At 40.1% G+C, this 23025-nt stretch overlaps 1 protein-coding gene across 1 annotated transcript in view; it reads left to right on the top strand.

Moving 5' to 3' along the window:
* The window catches only part of LOC141926403 (BEN domain-containing protein 5), a 971122-nt gene that overhangs the window by 793268 nt on the left and 154829 nt on the right, over positions 1–23025 (top strand). Inside the window, exon 10 of the mRNA XM_074832076.1 lies at positions 12656–12767. Coding sequence (XP_074688177.1) covers positions 12656–12767 — 112 coding nt within the window. The remainder of the gene's footprint in view (positions 1–12655; positions 12768–23025) is intronic.

A 23025-nucleotide genomic window follows, 5' to 3' on the forward strand; every position in this document is an offset into this window, starting at 1 on the left:
TTCGCTCCAGGCTCCCTAGTTCTCAGTCTCCCTGTGTATCTAGAGGACACTGTCAATATCCCCCTCCCACCTCTATATTCTGAGGATGAATTGTTTCATGTTTGTTTATGCTAAGCCATGAAAGCTTAAAATTGAAATGTTTGCTCCTCCACTTCCCACTCATATATGTTCTCATTCATTGTACATTTTTGCTATAGGATTTTATCTCAAGGGTGCTGAACTATGTGAGGCTGCAAATATGCATTAAAAAAAAAAAGTCATTCCATGAGCCTGTGAATTCTGCTGTCCACAGTTGGGTTCTTTGGTGTCTACCAAGGTATGAACAGCAATTGAAACTTTCCCTATATGTGAGACTTTCATAGAATTATAGGAAAACAAGATTAATTAAGATATTAAAATACTTCTGGAGGTCTTCAAGTCCTTTCTCAAAGCAGGGCTAACTTCAGTGTTACTTAGTTGGTTACTTAGGGATTTGTACAGTCAAGTTTTAAAAATCTTCATGGATAAAAAACCATAATGTGGAAGGTTTTTTTCCCATGTGGATGCTATGTTGCCTAATAAAGATTGACTTCATTATATAATATTTTCAGTGGAGATGTTCACAGGATCTCCCTCTTTCTCTTCTGTCTAGCTGCCTATATTCATAAAACTTACAAGAACTGAAAATCTTTGAAGTTATTGTCAAATTTGAGTGACATTCACCAGTTGAACCAAAAGTTACTGAAATGTGGCACAGGCACAAACAGCATGACTTAATCAGCCTTGTTTCCTTTAACTAAAAAGAGACAAGTCAAACAGCAAGTCTTTCCCCTTTAGTGCTATAGGACAGGATTTAGGATGTTATGTGCTGTGATCTCTAAATTCCTCTCTGGATTCAGCTGGACGTGGTACAGCTTAACCCTCTTAAAGTAACAACCTTGGTTGAAATGAGTGCAGCATTCTCCTGAATGGAGTCTGGATCCCAGGATAGGAGGAAGTGATTTCTAGTGCCAGGCATATCTGCTGAAATCTCTTTCAAGCAAAAAGCCAAAAACTCACCAAAAACTCGTCTCAAACTTCAAATTTCTCTGACATCTGTACATTGCTGATTGTCTGTGGGGACCGTTTCTCATGGCACTGCCATGTCACTGTACTTCATCTCTCATCCATTTAGAGGTGCACAGGGAGCCAGAAGAAGAGCAGAGCTCAGGCCTGCTAAATTTACAAAAGAGTTTTAAGTGCATCTCCCTCCCTAAGGCTGATCTTTTCCCCTTATGCACACATGCACACAAGTACTTTATATGTTCATGTCAGCCTCTTCACCATTATGTCCTTTTCTGTGAAACTGAGTAAAAATTGGCCAGTGGTTTTAAAAGTTAGATGGGGTACAGGTAGAGAAGGACAGACAGGCAAAACCACACTTTTGTGCATGATCAGTATGGTTATTCAAGTCTTTTTTTCTTAAGAATGCAGACTGAAAAGTAGCACTTCTGTTGCTCTAGTGCAGATGCAGTGAGAAAATGGAACTCTGACGACAACCAGTGTGGAAAAGCAAAAGGTATGGAGTGTTGCAACATGTAGAAGCACATGACCGTTTGTACTTTTTAATCATGAGATGATCTTGCACTAAATTTTCTTCCACTGCCATGGCATCTTTCATTTCACATGTAATGCGATTAAGAGAACAGGTATAACATTCACCATCTCAACAGAGGATGACATAGGCTGACTTTTGCACTTGCGGTGCTGACAGTGTCAGGTGTAAGAATTTCTCAGAGGTGCTGCTGAAGTAAATATCATTTGCCCTATAAAACTTGGCTAAAATAATACTGGACTTATGCTCTACCAAGTCACTTTTCTTTTTGAGTGACAATGGACAAGGTTGCCAGTGAACCAATATGTGGTTAAGCTCTTTTGTTTCAATTTGCTTACAGGATTTTAATGTACCCTTGTATCTTACTGCTTTAATATTCATCAGTAATTTCTGGCTGATTCAAAGGAGGGTTCACTAGAAAAATAATATATACCATAATGCCAGAGAGATACAATTAGGCTGAGGGGTGTACTCTTGTCTTTGACAAATATGGAGCTCTGGCCTCCTACAGTTAAGTTTGAAAGTGAAGTATCTAAGAATGAGAAGAGATGTATAAAGCCAAGTCCAGTGGCATGTCATAATTTCACACTGGATGATGCCTCAAAGGATTACATAAGAAAATAAGATCAGTTCCGCATCGCAGGTTTAATTCAAGTAACTAGACTGACAAGAAATCTTTCATTCAGGAGTATTTAGGCAACACAGCTGCTCTTTTGATTAAGTAAGCTAAATGTATGGACTGGGATAAGAAGGATGCTAAGGTCAGCTTTCACCTGAACTCTTTCCTGGTCTGCCTGTATAATGGTTACCTGAAGATTGTTTGGTATGGTGTTTCATCCTCAGCTCCTTTCTTCAACTGTTCCATGTCTTCAATAATTGTTGCATTCTTCTAAACATCACAGAAAAGGGTATAATAATAAAATTTTCTATTAACTAGTAGACAAAAATTGCTTTTCTGACCATTTTTAACCCCAAGTGTCTCTTTCTGAGGGATAATAACAAAAAAAAAATAATGCTCCCAATCCCTGAAGGTTTAAATTCTTCAGATTTAATATTCTTATCAGGATTCTCAAACTAATCTTTTGTTGTACTATTATTCATTGCAATGAGATGTTTCAGTGCTCTGGAATCCAAATGTGTAGTTTCAGCTTGGCTTGGTATCAAATCACATTTTGCTGGTGCATTGCAGTGATTGATAAAAGTTACAGTTTGAGTGCTTTACATTCCCATTCTTCTGCATCGGACAAGCATCCGTATTGGACAACTGACCCATATCTCATGTGATGGCACCAGATCTCCTCATACATTGTTTTGAGTTAGTAAGAGAGGATGTCATGGAGTACTATGAGAAATATATCTTTGCCAGGTAGCTTGCCTTCTAGGGCATATAGTGTGCTTAACTGATAGAATTGGTGGAAAATATAAAGCCTAAGTGATTTGAGGTAGAAATTGGTAATGGAAAAGAGACCACCATGTTGTCAAATAGTTCCTCCTCCTCTGTGTTGTTTGGGCTGAGGCAATACCACACAGTGAAGCTCAGATGGTAAAACTCTGCCCGTTAAATTAACAAGTGATTGGAAAAGATCTGAGCCTGATTTAACTCCCTTTGAAAGCATCTGGGCTTTTTGTTGATTGCAATCAGAGACAGATCAGGGCTTTATAGCTTGCCTGCCATCTTCTGAAATGTTTTGTGACAAACAAGACACTGGTATTATTTTTGCTATGAAATGTTTGTTATTTTATCATAGCAGTGATTATGGGAAGAACATCTGCATCATGCTCAGAGTTTCTGGTGGACTTTCCAAAGATGAAATGGCTTGGTTTTTCGGTGTGTTTTTGTTTGGGTTTTGGTTTGGGTTTCTTTTTAACTGACTTGGCCACATTGTTCCTTTGCTAATGCAGAGTAGTCAGCTGGCAGGTACTAAAACAATCTAATAGAATAAGGTTAATCTTCTCTCTTTAATCGACAGCAATATGTAACACACCCAGTGGGCCAGATGACCTTGAAAATTGAAGTGACAATAGAGACACATTTGAGAGGAAAATATCTTTAGTTACAGGGGTTTGAGGGTAGAAGAAACAAGAGGAAATGTTCACTGATCTAACAAAAAAACCCCACACAATCCTCCTTCTCTACCCAAACTCACAGACAGTTTCTCTCATAAAATGGACTGGGACATCTTATTGGTCTTACGGGCATTTCAGAAGTGTGTGTTAAGTGTGAAGTAGTGCAATCTTGTTGGAAGTGAACCTTACCAAAATTCAGGGTCTGTCAGAAAACCTTTCTGCGATTCCATAAATCACTTAATCTCCATCTGTAGAGCCTGATATATCCCCATCACTGTAGCACCAAAGTACTTCATAATCCTTCATGTATTTCCTCTCCAAACACCATGGAGGGTTGATAATATAATTATTTTTACAAGAGAAGAATGGTGGCATTGCAATTTTTCTCTAGGTTGCATAAGAGATCTTAACCGTCTCATGTTGTCACCCTAAGTGAACCACTGGGTCATTTTCCCCTCTCCTGCAATATTATGAGACCTGGGGTTTTGTTCAGGACTTTCTATACAATTGTAGATTTTTCACTTAGTAGTGGTAAAGGGACTTTGTATGGGAGTGCCTGGCTAATGGACATATCCCTGACTCTAACTTTTGATGAAAATTATACATGCTAACTAATGAAGCAGAGGTAGGCTGCTGGCAGGCAATGTGTATGGGTTAAGTAACACTGTGCAGAGACAATAAAAGGGGCCTTGTCTCCCACCAACCCAAAACATATGGATACTTATTTATCTAAAAAGTTGTTTGCAAGCTGCATGAGTTACAGATATGGCAAGACTATGCAGGAATACAATCAATATTCTGGCTGTGTATGGGAGTGAGGAATGCCTAAGTGTGTTAGAACCTGTTAGCAAACAGTTATAAAAGGAAGCCAGCAATCCTGCTCTCTAGTGCTGGGCAGCTAAGCCTTGCTAGTTAATATTCAGCCAGCAGTTTGCCACTCCTGTGTTGCTTTTCTGTTTGCTATCTCATCAGAATAGTGCACACCTTCTTGACAGTTTTGGTATCAAGTGAAACCCTTGCTACAGGATATCAGAGGGAAAAAGACCTTTGATGGAAATGGACTATTTCTGGCTGAGTTTTGGCATGACCTGTTGAGAATGTGTGTGCAGCATCACTGCCTTTGTCTAAGTGATGTTCTGGATACAAATAGTTTGGTAGCCTGTAATGTAGCAGAGTGATCATTTAATCCTATTCAGGAGAGTAAAGGCAATATTGGATACAGTGCTAACCCTAACCACCATGTATTAGAGCAGGTTCTCGGACACAGCTGAATGCAGCAGTATTGAGATCCAAAGCCAAGCAAGATGGCTCAATTAAGGTATAACCGAAAACCACCCAAAACCCATTCATGATCCAGTAATGTCTTACCATTTTATAGTAACCTCCAACTGTCCTCATTCCACAAACTTGGATGTTTCTAATATCCACTCACATTGCCATTCTGGGGTCAGATTTGGAGAAGCCTTGAGTACCGTCAGCTTCAGTTCAAATCAGAGTAATTTAGATGTTGAACATGTAACATGCTATATAAATCTAAGTTCTCTTAAACAAAAATCCCACCTTTGGCCTCTTGGATACGGTGGCCCAAATTAGCGGGTGTCTGTTATGTAAGTCACATTTTTACCCAATTGCTTTTTTATGAATTGGGGACAATGTGGTCCCCTCTTGTACCAGTGTTGTTGGGAAAATTAGTCCATCAGTGCTTATAAAGCAGTTGTCTCCTGCAGTGCGAAGCACTTCAGAAAAGCTATGAAGAACTGAATAGCTCTGTCCTCAGAGCAGGCTTTGAGTAGCATGCAGTAAGCAGGAGCCTAGGGCTGCATATTGAACAATAAGGAAAAGCCAAAATATTGAATAATCTGCTAATTAATGAACAGTGTTGATCTTGTGCACAGAGTAAAGCAAGAGCCCTGTGGAGGAACACCCTGTGCCCCTCTAGTTAAAGGCTGTGTCATAATAATGACAGACACAGGGCTGAATGAGGGTTATATGTATCTGTACAGCTGTGGCATATCCAAACTTTTAAGAGCTCAACTTTGTGACTTTAAGGTTGGCTCCTTTGACTGCAGCTTTCTGTGTATAATAGTTCTGATGGTAAGAGCTGAACCATCTTTTGGGGGTGTTCATATAGTGCCAGTCTACAGGGAATATGACACTCCTTTCCTCTTGCCTGAAGGTGAGTAGGTTTAAGCAAGACTGCCAGCTTCATCTGCCAAGAAGTATGTGAAATATATGTTGTAATGTGGGGAATGTCATTCTACAACAGCTGAAGTATTCACTAATAATTGTGAGGTGTGTTGTGTACCAGATCAACTGCATAGTCTGAGGATGGGCAGAAGTGGGAACAAAAGTATAATTCAAGATGATCTGTATCTCCAGAAATGCTTATGTGTATATTAGCTGTTTTCTGTGAACCACTGTGAAGAATTTACCTTATCTCCACCCAACCTCCACCTCCAGAAATATAGAATGACAAAGAAATACAGACAGTTTAAAGAAGGTCTGCCTGTCTGAAGGGAAAGGTTTGTAAGGAGACAGGTTTAGGGCATTGTGTGGAAGTGTCAGGCAGACTGGGCAAGAGGGCCTAGAGGAGCCTGACCCGTTAACAGCATTCACAGAGGTGGGAGTCCAGTAAATTAAGCATGTGTGAAGCTGAAATTCTCTTTCTCAGTGGTTTATGGTTTGTGATCCATGAATTGCAAGTGGATTTTGGACTACATTGGGAAAGTTCATGTTGTACTGTGTTGTGTTCTACATGTGTAATTTCTCAAGGGTCAATGTCTGCAGTGGAAATTTTGGGGGATCCAAAAGTTGGAAAAAACCCACTGTCTGCTGTGTTCCTCTCATTAAGTCAATGATATGTTTGGTTTTGAAAAGGCCAAACAATGAATCAGGCTTTAAAATGGAAGAACTGTAGGTGTTCTCAGTAACTTGGTTAAAGCATCTGGGTGGGCAAGATTGATGTGCCAGTGTGACTCAGCATTCAGCTGGGAGTAGGAGTCCCCAGAACACCTTCCAGGGGCAGGACAGAAGAGGCCTGCTCCTGCAGAGCGTTTGTTCAGAGATATCCACACATGGGGCGAGACATGTGCTTCCTATGGGAGAGCTTTGCTAAACTGTGACTTGCCTCCCAAGGGATGTGCTGGAACCCTGTCCCTTGAAAAACTGACAATTGAACTGGGCACCGTACATGAAAATATGCAGGAGGGGATGAGCCCTATGCTAGCTGCAGGGATGAGCTATGCTGGTGATAGGATCTTACCATCTTACATCCCAGGTGCACTGTCATGGCGTGATTCTCCTAACTGTGGGATGGGGTTTTATTTCCAGCATTCTGCTTTGTGCCCAGGAATCCTTCTGGCATTACTGAGGACCCGGGGTGTGTAGGGAGAATTCAATACTAGAATTGAGATATATCCTGAAGATCACAGAAAGGAGTCTGCCCGTGTCAGGTGGGGATGCGTGTTCTTCTTGGTGCATGTGTCTGTAACACCTATTACCAGCTCTGAGAAATGCGTGTATTCATCAGAAAAGGAAAATATTCCTTTGTGTTTATTCTTATTTAACATTGTTTACACAGAAAATGGAGAAACACATCTTTAACCGTCATGTACTATTTAATATTATGTCAGTACACCATGCAGTGCTCATTCTGTAAACATCTACTCCACCATGTGGTCTCTGGGAGCTAATGCTGTTCTGCTCTGTACGGCCACTTGTGTTCTGCCTGGAGCACACTGCAGTGGTTATGTTAAATAGCCTTTGTGAAGGTTTCCAGAGGTCTAAATTAAAAATGCAGAAAGCTGGGGAGGGGAGCAGAGAGTTGGGAGGGGGGATTCTCTGTAGCTGGAGTGTTAGGATGTCTTGCTATCTAATTGCCTTAGAACATGTGGGCTTGAATGAAACCTCTTTAATGAGTAATAGGCAAATGCATAAATCGCAAACCCCAAGCACCAAAATGATGAAATGCACACTAATGAAGACTCTGACTTCGACAGCAGGTGTAGAGTTGATTTGTAAAATGTCGTGAATATATCAGGTTTAAAATGATATATTTATTAAAAGAAGCAAGTGTTCCCCTTGTATTCACTCTCTCATTCTGCACACCTACTCTTCCTGCATGATATTGCAGGCTGCAGTCTCACAGCAGTTTCTTGCTATAACTCTTGCTTCGAAGAAGTGCAACAATAGAGACCAATTACCCTCTGTCTCCAGTCTTATTGCAATAAGCCTGAGGAAAAAAAAAAAGTGAGTGCACCCCCTCCCCCAACTACCTTTTCAATTTCAAATCCTAACCCTGTTGGTAGTGCCATTTGTGGATTTGAACTCCCTGGCTTTGTGTGCGGCATTATCTGGAGATTCACCTGGTACTGATCCAATGAACCAACGCAACCTTACAAAGCTGAAGGGAAGAGTGTAGAGTTCTCTTTGTAATAAATCATATGCCATGAAAAAGGATTTCTTTAACTCCTTTCCTCCATTATTCTCCATATCTCACCTTGTGGAAATGGGTCTGTTAGTGAGAGACTTAAACTCGCATAGTAGGAAAAATGAACAGGGGAGGGAGAACTGGAGAGAAACGAAGACAGAGTTCTTGGAGGTTTCTATAACTTGGAGATTCTAGAAGGAAGAGGTACAACCTGAAAGAGTAGCAAGCAGTCCTAAAAAGACACCCAACATAGGCCTTGGTACTACACCTTCCTCAGTTCTGGGAAGGAACAAGGATGTTTTCATTAAAGCAGATGCATAAGAAATCCTTAAAACCAGTGATGAGTTAAGCCCCCAGAGGCAAGGAGCTTCTGTCCAGATAATTGCCCATCAAGCTGAATGCTGGACTGAACATCTTTGGTTTTACAGAGTTGAGCTGGTAACCTCTTGAGATCTGGCTGCCTCCCAAGTAGGGAGGGATGAATACTGCAAAATGTTTCAGTTTCCATTTCGATTTTGAAACTCATTTGCTTTGACTGAATTTGCACTGTGTTTATGCAAATTTATAAACACTGTAATAAATTTATCTACTTATAGAAAACAGAAATTTTTGAAAAAGGCTGGAGAACATTTGTGAAATGCAAATTCTAATTCAACAAGAATAATTGCAGAACCTGATTTAAAAGTACATTCAGTCACAAAGCAGAAACATACTATGTGGCCTGTATATGTAGCAAACACTAACAAGCATAATCCAAAATTCCAGCAATTGTTAACAGCTTAAATATTTTAAATTACATACATGTAGTTTTCTGTGGCAGCAATGACTATGTGACATACAAGCTAGGGTTTCAAAGTATGAATGAAGAGTACAATCAGGTAATAGTAGCAGTTTACTACTTTGCTTGTTATAGAAAGCTCACCTCCTTCTGATTACACTTTTTTCTAACTTGCCAGCACATCATTCTTATCTGGCTCCATGTCAATATTACCTGCCACGTTTATAAAAGCATTCATGGGCATGGCCATTAAACCTCATGGAATGGGGTATTCTCCAGTGCCTTTACTCTGGAAATGTTCATCTGCTACAACCCTCACTAATTTTGAAGCTGCTTTTGTCTTCCCTTGTGCCTCTTGGAGTCTGCAATATCTTCTGTCTTGCTCTCCTCCATATCCCCTTTTAAAGATCATCCTTAAACAGTCCTTTGATATAATTTAGGTTTTTTTCCCCTTGTTAATTTTGTACTGAGCACATTAGTTTATTTACTGCACAGGACAGATTTGGAGGCCCCTTCTAAGTCACATAAGTCGCATAAGGAACCATATTGAAGCCAATGACAACACTTGCAGTCTGAGTAAGAATGCTGGTCTCAAATATTGAAAGATCCTGTGTTATACTGGAACACAGTTGTTTCCCATTGTAGAGCTGCTGTTTCCAAAGTATACCTGTATTTGTACTTTGCCTACCCAGTGCTTGAAGCAGCAGGTAAACAGTTAAACAATGAAAACAGCAAGTAACATGCACTAGAACTGAGCTGGTTTAAGATTGGTATGGTGAGTTAAAAAGCAGTGCAAGATGCAATTTTTAAGTTACCCTGTTGAAGATCTTGCGTTGGAGGTATTAGCCTCAAGGGAGATCACATCATCTGGGAGCAAGAGAATATAAACAATGCAGGTTCTGTAATAGACATGTGGGAGATTCTTGCCATGTGTTTTGGTCGTGTCCTGATGTACGTGAGCTTTGGGAGACAGTTCTACATGTAATAGAGTCAATAATCAAATCTGAAGTACCAAGGAACACAACTTGATGTTTCCTTAGAGACACCACAAGTTTGCAACAGATGAATAAAGAGAGAATATGGTAGATACAAATGTGTCTTTAGGCAAAATGGAAAGTAAAAAGACTTAAAAATGGGGAGGAAGAAAGAAAATTTTACACTGTTCCCAGCCTGTAAAGTAATAGTCATGCTTACATCAGAAATTTAATTAATTGTTGTTACATTGATAAAGATGTGATATACCACATCAAAGACTAGCTAAATGATATTTGGAAATTAATTTGGGTTCCTATTAAATAGAGCTCAGAGGAGCTTCCCAAATGAGTAACTTGTTTGTCAAGCATTGCTTCCTTCTGTTTATAAAGTCTTCTCAAGTAAAGACAACTATTTTCAACTGTTCTTGTTGCTTGAAATGAACTATGAGATTCATCACTAACCAGACATTCATGGCAAATTCAAATATTGCAAATCACAGTGTCTTAGTATCTTACAAAAAATTGATATTTCTTACTTCTGTTCCCTATAGACGTGACTTTATATAAAGTTATCTAAAAAGTCCCAAACCCCAAATTTAATATTGACAATCTGTATTTGAATTTAAAATTTGCTTTTGGTGCTCTATAGCTTGCCCACTTCAATGTGCTTTGGAGATGAACATAATGGAATCAAAATATACTTGTTTTTAGTTTTAAATATTCTTAAAACAAAATGAAAATGGAACACATTAACCATAGGAGGAGATATGATTTCAGGTTCTGATCTCTTAAGAAAGTTATCCTGTAGAGTGAGCATGCTGTTTTCTTGGAAACTGTGCCAAAATACAGTAAGACTCGTGATGATCACCACAGTTTCTGCTTTTGTTAAATGAAAAACTCGTTCTTGTGATTCTGATCTTATACCAGTTTTATCCCAGTGTAATTCCATCTGTGTCTCTGGAAGTACTTCTGATTTTATATTAATGTCTGTGAGTTCAAAAGAAGATAGGATTTAGCAGAACTCAGTGGAGAGAGTTTATATTAAGACCAAAAAAAAAAAAAAAAAAAAAAGAGAGAGAAATCTTATACAATACGTTTTGCTTTATAGCGGAATGGAGACAACTTTCAGAGTTGTCTGTGAAATTGTAGCAGTTGGAGTGTCCAGAGAAGACATCCATCTCTTCTCTAGACAAGCAGACAAGTGACCACCAAGACAAGGAGGTGGCTTTCTCCACCACAGTGAGCCATCTGGCTCATCTGTACACCAAGTCAGCAGTGATGGAGTTGCAGAGCTGGCAATTGGGTGTTTGAACTCCCAGACAACCTGATGGTTGGGTTGTCTAAGGCTGAGGAGCACAGCAGCTCCTGCCTGCTTAGTTTCCCCATAAGAATTTTTATAAAAGAATGTTCCATTAACTTTGCATTTTCTGGTTCATACAAAAATATTCATTCATCATTTTTCAAAATTAATTTAATCCTCTGGTTTCATCCCCTTACTTTTCTTAGCATGTCATCTTTCTGTCTTATTTTTTATTTGGGTTTGATGTATGCAATCATTTGTTTCAGCTGTTAGAGAAATGAGGCATTTTCCTTTCTTTTTCCCAATTAAATTTATGCTTTTTGGCCATCAGATTCTTGGAATTTTTGTCGAAGGATGGCACTACTGGAGTAAATCTCTATTGTTTGCATAGGTGTGTTTAAAAGATTAAGGCTGAACAGACATTCTTGTAATAGACCAGGGATCAATGAAAGCTCTTCTTTTCTCAAGAAGCTTTAAGGCTTAGCAGTGAGGTTGATTTTTTTGTTTGTTTGTTTGTTTAAAATATAGAGGAAGTTGCATGTCTGCCTGAGCTTTTGTTATTTGTGTGGTCTTTCTTGGAATTCCTGACAAGATCTACCCAAGATCCACTGGTCCCAAGCTCAGCTTGAGACAACAGAAGAGACCTCTCTCCCTGCTTGTATCAATGGCCACAGATTGTCTAGATGATCTCTGCAGTATGCAAGGGACATGATTTCCCCCTCCTATTTGTGCCACTCACAGCTTTTTAATTTCTTGTGTTCACTGTAACAACAGCCCATTGAGTTTCAATGGGACTTCACAAAGAATGGGATATTATTCCATGGGGCTGGGAGCAGCAGAATCAAACTCAAGACAATGTACTGAGAGGGATATGAGTCAGGGCAGGAGGGAGAAGCCAAGGTGACATACATGCTTCAATGCCCACAAGATCTGATGGCCAATAAGCTTTTTAACTTAGTGTCTTGGTTGGCTAAGTTTTGTTTAGGCAGTTGCAGGAGGGGAAGAGACTGAGGCCCTGGGTTAGTGGAACAATTACATTCATGCTTTAAATCCCTTAAGCACATACTTAATGGCCATTGATTTCAATGCTCTCAACAGCCTTGCTGAGTCAAGGCCTGACTGAGGGTGAAGTAAGGGCCTGGCGATGCAGTTTATGGATCATCCACATGGCTGTAGACCCCCAGCTAGAGCACTGAAGAGAAGGGAACCTCAGAGGACAATCAGGCTCTTCTAGTGCCAGCATGGCAAGCTGGTAAAAGGCAAAGGATACAGTGAACATATGTGTTGTGGAGGGGAAAAAGGCTGAACAACCAAAGGTGTTTCAGCTGATACTCTGCTGGTCATGTTATTTCTGAGAGTGCCCACTGCTGCAGGCTTTCCTCATCCTCAGAGGAGCATTTCCTTTGTTTTTTCCATGAGAAAAACTGGTTTAAATACATCAGCTGCAGAATATAGCCCTAATTCTGCAGCTGAAGCCAGAAGAGGATGCAGCCTATATAAGTCCTTTGTGTGTGTTGTTTTTTTGTGTGTGCAGGTGCTCTCTGATGGGGTTTGATTTAAATCGGCACTGGGCAAATCCGTCTCCCTGGGCTCATCCCACACTGCACGGAGTGAAACAGCTCATCATTGAGATGTACAACAATCCGGTGAGTGAGGAAAGGTGATGCCAGAACAGCCACTTGCTGAGGTACTGACTCTCTTCCACTGTGGAGTTGCGCAAGATGCCAGTAACTGCTGTGGCTTAGTCCAGTGGCAAACCAAAATAAGAGACAAGTAGGTGAACACCACCCCCACTGCATGAGATCAGCGACATTTGTGGGTTTTGTCACAGGAAGTATCAGAGTGGAGAGAGCAAGTGAAATGAAGTTCAACTCAGATTAAATATGGAATAATTCTGAAAGCAGGGCCTAAATTCAATCGAGCTGCTCTCATGATGTCCTGAGCTGGATTCAAAACAGCAGGCCCCCCAAATTGAATTACTGAATGGCATTGATGTTTAATCCAGAGCTCCGGCAGGGGTTGCTATGTAGCGTGCAGAGCAGGAGGGGGATAATATTTGCAAATATTATATAAACACACACGCACACACTCATGCTCACTCAGAGAAGCAGAGGTGTTCTTGAAGGTGAAATCTTAGCTAATCAGAGGAGATGGATTGCAGAGAATATGGAGAAGAGGAGTGGGAGGGAGGCAGACAGCTATTGAATGTTTGACATCAAAGCGCAGAAGGATTATTGAATGTGGCACCTAAGAAAAACTGCTGAACAAAGATGAAGATGGGTAGGAAAAAATCACTGCCAAAAAAATAAGAGGAGATTTTATAGATTATTATTTTTTCTGTATGGAATTCCTGGTATCTGTCCAGTTTTTTTGCTTCCCATTACAGAGATGGCATTTGGATCTTTATTTCCCTGAAGTTTTGCTAATTGGTTTTTTTTTTGGTTTGGTTAGTGTGAAAAAGGACCTGGTTTGCCTTGCTAAAAAACAAAGAGGATTCTTACACCTGGCTACATCACGTATAGGATAAGAGCTCCTTTAATTTAACTCCTGGTTCTCCCAACACATCTTAATTGGACTTTTTATCTTCCAGCTAGTCATAAAACCTGTGCAGAAGGGGTTTTAGGTACAAGGAAGATAGAAGGCCCTTACATATGGAGTGGAATCCAATTGCATGGAAAATATTTTCTCAGACTGCTAATTGGTTGGTACAGAATTTCTGTTTGTGCAGCACCTAGCATTGTGCCTGTGACCAAGGCTCCTAAGCTCTGCTGTATTAGAGTGATGGTGATGGAAAGTACAGAAAGGAGCTTTACAGCCAGCCTGGTCTTTTCTCTGTTTCCTACCCCAAATAGCAAGACAGTTTTCATTCTAGATGATGGAGGCTGCTTTGTCTGAGAAGAAAGATATTTTTTTTTTTTTTCCCCCCAAGAATAAAGAGGTCCTTAAACATTACAAGAAAGTTGGGTGTAGGGAAATGCTTCTAGCTAGTAAAGCAGCAAATCCTGGCACTATCAAAAGTCCCTGTCAGTAAAATTAAATCTGTTCTTGGGGGAAAAATAATTCTTTTTAGCTTTGTCCCATTCCTGAGAAGCTTTGAAAACTCTAGTAGTTTCCAGCTGCCCTATGTGTGAAGAATGAATTTATTTGCTGTGGTGGCTAAAATGAAAAATCAAAAGAAATATTTGGTCAGAGTTGGTCTGAAATGGAAATCTTTTTTTTTCCTCCATCTCTCGGTCTCCTACCCTTCCCCAGTGATCAACCTGAGATGAACCAGTTCCAGTTCATTTCCTTCTGAGGGAAAGAAAAAGGACCCTTTCAAACACAAGTGTAACATTTCATTTTCAGGGTTATTTAATATTTTTTTTTAAATACTATTTAGGAATCTTTTTTTGGATTAAACTACAAGCAAAGTTCAGGTGGCTTTTCAGAGTTTCATTTCTCAGTGAATTAGCTACTCACCAAAAAACCTTCTTGTCTGGTTTTATTATCCCCTAGTCAATACCAGCCTTTCTGAAAGTTTTAGAGATGCTCAGCAATACAATGCAGTATATGGGATTATGGTTTTTTTCAGGCAATACCAGCTTCTTAGTCCCTCTGATACCAGTAATATTTGTATGAACAGACCATTTCTAAAGTGATGAGACAAAAGGCGAAAATATGCCAGCTGCCTCAGAGAGAGGGCATGGGACTGTACGTGGGCCATCCTGCTTTAGCAGTGACTGTTTTTATTAAGTATTTGAGATTAAAAAAACCCCCATCCCTCACCTCCTGACAGAGTGCCAGAATAAAAACCTGCTTTGAATCACTTCAGGCTGCTAAAGATTTTAACTACTCTCCAGGTGTAGAGTGTAACTTTTAGATGAGTAATACATGATAGATGGTTGGCTGCATGCATAGGTGAACCAGTTGCAGGGGGGCTGCTGTGAAACTGCGACGACAGATCAGGGATTGCGCATTTGAACACGTCTGTTCTGCCACCCTCTTCTCACCTGAAGTCTCCCCACCCTGGGGAATATGAAATGAAATAAAATTCAAAGTAAAGTTCCCTGCAAAATAATGTAAATAACCTTCATCTCTCCCATTCTAGACAAGATCTGCACTGAGGAGCTGCCCACAAGAGATTGGATTGTTTAAAGCAGAGGAAGTTCAGCTTCATGTTGCCATTGCAGAATAGCTCAGTGCAGGCCTTTTAGATGTATTCATTCCCTTAAATCATTTAAGGAAAATTAGCTGCCATAAGAGCATAAAACCACATTTTAAATATTGCTGTATAGGATGATTTTTCTTCTGCTGCTGCAGCATGGAAGATAAGCTGTTTCCTTTGAAAAAAGTTCATTCTGGAGGGAGGAGGATGACTGACACAAAAATAAGTGCAGTGGGTACAAGGTGCACATACAATGCCATAGCTACAGTGATTCCAGCACTGAATGGTCCAAGTCTAAGAGTCTACAGTAGTTACTGTATAAAAATAAACTAAAGCACCTGTGGTTCTCTGTTCTTCTGGGTTTTACAAAGGGTGCTTGTTTTATTTTTAAAATGTTTCAAATTCCATGATGACCATATCCTCTTTAGGAGGGAGTGAATGGGTCAAGAAATCAGAGAACAATAAGAAGCTTTTGTTCTCCATGTCACTGATTTTTAAACAATCATTCCTGATGGTAAGTCACTGTCATTATGTTGGCCTATGTGAAGTGAGGGGATATTCTCAGCTGTTTCTAGTGGTGTCAGTCTTATAGATGAGACTGAAGTGACAGATTTGCTCTTCTACATCGTGTGCTGTTGGCTGAAGATATTTCTGTTCTTAAGTACCTTTCCTTGCCCATATGCCAGACATCACTGCCTTCCCACCTCTCCACCAGATGATAGGTGTAGATGGTTCCCCTGTCTATACTGGAGCAGGTTAGTGAAATAAGCTCGGAACATGAAAGTATTGTTTAAACCAACTCAGCTGACTTTTGTCTGAAGTATGTCAAAGGATGTTCGTATGGGCTGTTCCAACAGCTGAACTGTAGGGCCAGGAGGTTCTGCTTGGGCATCACATAGAGAGCTGTTTGGAGAACGAATGTCTATAGCCTAGGTAAGGAATCTAATAAAGCATATATGCACAGCTAGATTTAAACACATGCACAATCTGATTGAATCCAGCAGTGTTGCTTGTGTGCTTATGGTTAAGAAAGTGCTTAAATGTTTTGGACTGGGGATTAAGTACTCAGCACTGGCAAGATCAGGATATGGATGGTCTATGGAAATCAAACAGTCCTTATATCTGGCATAACGTGAAGCCTCAGAGACAGAGAGCGCAGCATAACTGGTTGATTATTGGACAGGTTTCGTGTGGCCATTCAGCACTTTTCCCAAGCAAAAGCACTCTTTAAAACAGATTTAACGAGTGAACTTAGGTAGCGTGTTCAGTGTCAGCTCAGTCCCCTTGAGTATGTGCACTGTGATATGGTCTTTAATCATAGGGGCTCATGTTATTCTCTGTTAGACCCCTGCCTCACTGAGTTCTCCAAATGGAAAACTTTCACATAATAAGCAGCTATTCAGTGTTTTGTTTTACCTTCAGTGTTCATTGTGTAGCCCTGTCCTGTATTTACTGTGCGCTATTCAGATCCTGCTCTGAGGATAGAATTGTTAATCTCCTTGTGGGCTTTTTTGTTTTGCTCATTGGTATACCCTGGGAGCATTTCAGAAGTGTTAATTAATTAATTTTTGGGGGACCCCTGTGAGAGACAAATACATTATTCTTGTATGGATAGGAAACAGAGGCAGAGAGAGTTATGATGAGAAGTACCTACTCAAGTAAGATAGATGATTTAAGATGCCTGGGATCAGATTTGTTTCATGTCATTCACCAAGGCTTGATATGTTCACTGTCTCATTTCTACCCCTTCCTTCTCCAAGGAAGATTGAGATAGACTATTTTTGTCATTTGGAGCTCTTAGGACCTAGAAGACAAGGAATAGGGCAGTGACTGAGTGCTTGAGAAGAATCTGTTTCAATTGATTTGTCCCCCTCAAATGAAAATGCAGAGGTGGGATGCAGTGCTCCCAGGCACCCTCAGTGCAACATTGTACTTGGACTTTTTGCATCCATCTTTCTTCTATTCTGCCTGTTTTCCATCTCCTGTTGTCATTAAAGCTGGAGTCCTACATGCAAATGATTCCTATGTTAGACACTGTTCACCTTGTGCCCTGAGTGAGCTGGAGACCTGACCGAAAAGAAAAGAAAAACCCATTCACCTGGGGTGTGCTCATTAATTAGCATCTCCTTTGTCATGCCCACATATGCCAAAGTCTTAAATTATTTCTGCATAGGCAACTTTTCTGTTTCCATTCCTGAATTTGGAGTGATTGATGTTGCAGCCTTTGCATACTTTTAATACTATTCTGGGTGGAAGTTTTCATTGATTCAAAGCAAAGCATACAGCTGAAATGAAGCCCCAGCATGCTGCAATCTGAGTCATCTGCTGGGCTGGAACCTTTAGATCCACCACACAGACATCTGCCACAAGAGCTGATAAATTAACTGATAGTGGATGGCAATCTGCTATTGCTGTGGACTGGCATGAGGGAGGGAAGGAGACATTGCCTGTGGGCTTTGTGGATATCTGCTGACAACAGAATTAATAATAAGAAAGGATGAGTAAACATAATACTGCAGACATGGGGGAGGGACATTTAAGGCTGAATGATACCTTTTGTGTTTTTGAGAAGGTTTTTCAAGATCCCATGTGCAGGCTTAGACTTGAACAAAACCATATGTTTCCAATCTTCCTGTCTCAGAGGAGGCCTTGTTTTTGATCCAGGTAGGCTTGGGTGTGCAAGCAGTAAGACTACAGGTGAATTAACATTTGTCTGATATGTAATCCTGGTTCTTTGGCAGATGACTACATTCCTCTCTATAAGGAGAATATATCTACTTTCTTCCAAACATACTGAACATACACTCTTCTGATTCTGTGTTATCGTCTATCTCTAGACCCTTTTTTAGGATGGATATCCTTCACCAGGGTTGGCTCCCCTCAGTACATCATGCACCATCACTGCTTCAGGAGGATAGTAGAGAGAGTTTGGCCTGAGGAAAAGGCCTGAGTTGGTCTCCAAGTTCCAGCTTGTTGGGGTCTCTGCTGATAAACCCAGATACTAGAAAGCAGGTGAGGTTGAATGTCAAGTGGTGTGTGAAGCAGGTTAGCATAGCCAGTTGAAGGGAAACACATTCTCTCCCTGACAGTCTGTTACTCATTAGAGGTGACTATATTACTCAGTTAAGTGGTTTCTCTAGGTTTTCCCTCATCATTGCCAAAGAGTACAGGCTCAGCCCTCCCTGTGCTCACAGACTTTCTTTTCACTTTCTGTTTCTCCCATTCTGGTACTGAGCTCTGTTCATCCCTGTCAGGAGATTACACATGTTCTTACCACTCCAGATGACTATCCAATCTCTTTCAAAGATGCAATTCAGGTGTTAATGCTTGTCATAGGTCCCTAGTTTCTGCCCTTCTCTGTGCTGCTCTGACTGACTGGTGTTGTCTTCAGCCACTCTTAGACTGCCCACTGTCAGTGCTGTTGTTCAGCCTGCTTCTTTTCTAGGCCTTCAGTAGCAGCATCTAAAGTGTACTACCAAGGACAGTAGTTTTGATTGTGCAGGAGCCATGTTCAAAGTGTGGCCTCGTGGGAGTGCTCCATGTGCTGCATATCCAACCCTCAACTTTCTTCATTAACCTGAACTATTGTAGTGATGGAAATCAGGATCTTTGTTTTGCTCATGTCCCTGGTTATAAAAGCAGTGTCATATTTTGAGGGAAACATTCTGGTTCCATGGAAAACTAGGTCACAAACTGAAGACTTAGAAATCTGTAACTGATATTTTACGGCATGCAACTCTCCCTAATGGCAGGATTGCCTTAGTGACCTGCCATCTTCTCTGCCTTTGGCAGTGCTACATTCTTCACCAGACAACTCCACATTACGAAAAATGCAGCTGGTCTCCGACATGCATGTACTTTGCTGGATCGTGACATAAATTTTATTTTTGTCAGTCCTGCAAATTGTGTCAATCTTAGAGGCTCTACTTCCACTCATCTTGTGAAATGATGTTATTAGTATTATCATCAATGTGATACTGGATAGTTGACAAATAATGTATAATAACAGATTTTGCAAGGGTTTCACATCAAAATTGTACACTTAGGCTTCTTATAGTATAAGCCCACAAGCAGTATTATCTAACCTTTGAGTGACTGGAAGCAATTGTTTTCTGTTCAAAAATTATTCTTTTCCCTCATCATCTCCCCTGCTCCTGTTATAAATTGGAGCAGCAAAGTGGAATGTATTTCACTGGAAAAATTATAAGCTGATTCTCATTCCAGCTGAAGCCAGTTTGGATGTTAATAAATGTTTGGAAAGGCTGTGGGTTGGGGTTTGGTATTGCTCAGAAGTCACTCAGAGCCAAACAAATCAGCTGAGGTCTGCATCATCTGGTATATGGAGTCATAACAGATTAACATAGGGTAATGAGATCTGTAGCATAACACGCTACCTGGCTCCATTCTGCTGTTAGCAGAGCTCTTAGACTTCCTTCCTCAGCTAAACACCACAATAGTAATGAATAATCATTGTTAACACAATATTGAATTTTAACAACCTACTAGGAAGTGATGTTCAGATAGTCCCTCAGCAGATATCCTGGGCTGTCATTTGTACCTGATGGCTTTCACTCAGACATCAAAACAGCTATCATCAAGCATCATTTTTTGCCAATAATTCTCAACCTAATATTCTCAACATGTTATTCTGAGTTCTTCTCAGGCAAAATGGCCAACATGCTGCCTCTTATTTCTCTCCTCCTGAAATTAGAAGAGATACTACTTCTTGTGCAGTATGTGTTCAACTCTGATAACCCTGTGGCTGCGTTCTATGGTAATGTTTGTGTTTGTGCCAGTTTGTTGACATTGTAAAAATGCCCTGTACCACTTCTATCTTGCAAGTTCCTGTTGACTGAAGTGTAACTTTTTAGTATTACAAATATAATTCTTAGTTCTCTGTTGAAAAAAACAGTAGTAAGGGCAACCTTTCTTTCACTGGTGCTAGGGTATAATTTAACCATGCGATGTACTGATCAGTGTCTGATTCTGTAGCTTTTGCTTAGGAGGTGCTTAGGATTTTGGCTCTATTTCCCACTTTACTGTTGGACTAGCATAGTGAGAGTTACTAATGGTCTAGCTAACATTATACTTCATATAGGCTGTTTAAAAGTATTCCCATTAAACTCTTGCCGTTGTTAAATATGAATACATTGGGTATCTGCTGACAGAAATAAATGTGGTGTGCATGATCATTTTGTTTGCTGTGGTATTTTCTGATAAGCGATCTCATGAAAGTGGGAGTAACAGTTGAGAAGAATTCCTCAGTTTGTTTCACTCAGCTTTAACAAATCTACGTTCAGTTTGTTCTGGAGTAAACATTATTTTTTTATCTATTAATATGTTCTATATTTCTACTAGGTAAAGCAGCTTCCAATCTTAGCAGCTTCCTTCCCACTGGCATGGAAGGAGTGATGAACTTCATTCGTAAGAGAGAAGTAGTAATATGTTTATTGATGTAAAACAGTGATTTAACATGGTTTAACAAGATTCAATGGCAAGGTTCATTTCATATTTACTGCATAGAGGACAGTCAGATAAAACTGTCAAGGAGACCCTCCCGTTGAGTTACGAGGTTCAGAATGGACTCCCTTGCTTTCTAAACTCCTTCTCAGAGAGGAGTCTAGGTGTGAGTGGATCCGCTCCTAGTCCCAGACTCCATCAACAATTTATGTCTAAAGGATTATATTTGCACAGAATCAATGCTTTATATCACTTAGTTAGGATTTCAAAGTTTAACATGCTTATTAATCACTTACCCAGAATCTGTTGCAGCAAGGAGTCTCTCAATCTTGAGGAGTAACCTTGAGAGGCGTCCCTACTCAAGGGGAGATCCTAGCGAGCAGCCTGCGGTTGCTCTGATTAGCCTTTGGCTATTCTGTTGTTATCTGTGTCCCCAGAATCCATGCAACCAGAAGCATCCATTACGATCCTACTGGTGGTTATCACTTGAATAGAGTTACTGAAAATACAGGTCAGGTTGGGGGGGCAGAGGGAACACACTCCCACGCCCACAGTCCTTTAAACACAGACAATATTATGAGAAACTTGCTAGAAGCAGAGCTAGTTTAGCACTAGAATAGATTATTTGCAGGAAATGTTGAAGCTTTTCCACTGGAGGGTTTTATGACATGTATTTATTGGGAAAGGTCTAGATAGAGTTAATACCCTTTTGAGGTAGTCAAATACACTCAATAACCTCCACAGATTTCCTTCTCATCTCCAATTAATCTATGATCTTTGTTCCTTCTTTTTGATTTTTTTTCAACATGCAAACTGCCTACATGTATATCTTCATATGTATAAATGTATGTATAAAAGTGAATATATAATTTCTCTAGTACATCTTAGGAAACATTGACACTTAAGTGAAGTTCCTCCTGGAACTGTGAACTCCTCCTTAAAGTGAGAGTCATGGAAGGGGTGTGCTGTTCAGGCCTCCCCCTGCTAATAGCCTTATTTTTTGAAAAAGACAAACTTATAATTTGGGAATTATAAGCCACGTTTCATCTAAACTAGACAGGCATTTTGGTTGGTTTTGTTTTGATCACACTGACATGTTCATAATCTAGATCTAGATGATGCTCCACTCTACTTTTATCAAATACTCCAGACTCTCCAGAGAATGTGTCTACAGCTACAAATTTATCTCAGTACTCAATGTGCTAATCATAACACCATAGTAGTAACCTCTGGTACAGGCTGTGGTTTCGTTCGCTGGTTGGTTGGTTGGGGTTTTTTGCTATCCCCATTTGGTAATGTTTGTATCTAGAATAGGAGGAGTTTCAGCTAAAATTAATTTCCCAAAGAAGAATGAGACTTTTTAATCCCAGAGACTAAAGCCAAAATCTCCTTTGTTTCAACACAATGTTGGTCAGGTTTTGTTTGTACCTGACACTTCTAAGCTGTTCTCAGACACCCGTTTGGAGCACTGTAGACAAATTAGTGTGTGGTTCACTATCATATCTCTAGATAACTACCCCTTTAGTTAACTGTTTCAGTTACTCAAATGTTGTATTAATATTTGCATCCTGTGACTTGGGGTATCTGTGTGCAGTATCATTTGCAGGTTGCTGCTCTAAACATCTAAATCATGCACATGTTTGGTTTTTTTCTGTAGTTTGCCATTCTGAAAAATCTTTGTACTGCTGTTTTTTGTTTGGGGCAGACATGTTAGTTATGACCTCCACTTTGCAGTGATCTACTGTACACCTTATCTTTTCTTCCAGGGGTTTTATTGCTGTTACATGGAGCTTGTGTTGTTGCTTTCTTAGTTTTAGCTCAGCAGCTCTGCCTCTTTCCACAGGTCTTTAGGGCCTTTAGTCAAACTCCTCTCTTTTACCTTGGATCAAAATATTATCCATCAAAGCTTTAGCATCCTCTCTACCATCAAAACATGGTTGTATTTTCCTGGGACATGCCTAGGGGGCTGAACACAACTCAAATATCCCTCTGAGGAAATAGTGTCTCCTAAAATAGTTTTTTGAAGATGTACAGCCATGTTCTCTACTTTTCTAGGGGCATCTGCCAGCACCCTGCTGATGAATCAGAGCCATCTCTTCAAAGAATTTGCCCCTTGTCAATGGAGGAAAATATTCCCTTTATATAATACACACATTTTTTTCTTGGTCTGAGTGTACATGAGAGGTTCAGTATGGATTCTTTTCTCACTCTATTGCATCTTCTTTCTGCTTCTACTTTCTGTGATTCTTACAGCTATGATGTTATCAAATTCCTCTTTTAGTATCTGCATTGGGGAGAGG

Source organism: Strix aluco, chromosome 8 (assembly GCF_031877795.1).
Source record: "Strix aluco isolate bStrAlu1 chromosome 8, bStrAlu1.hap1, whole genome shotgun sequence".
In the NCBI taxonomy this organism is placed as follows: domain Eukaryota; kingdom Metazoa; phylum Chordata; class Aves; order Strigiformes; family Strigidae; genus Strix; species Strix aluco.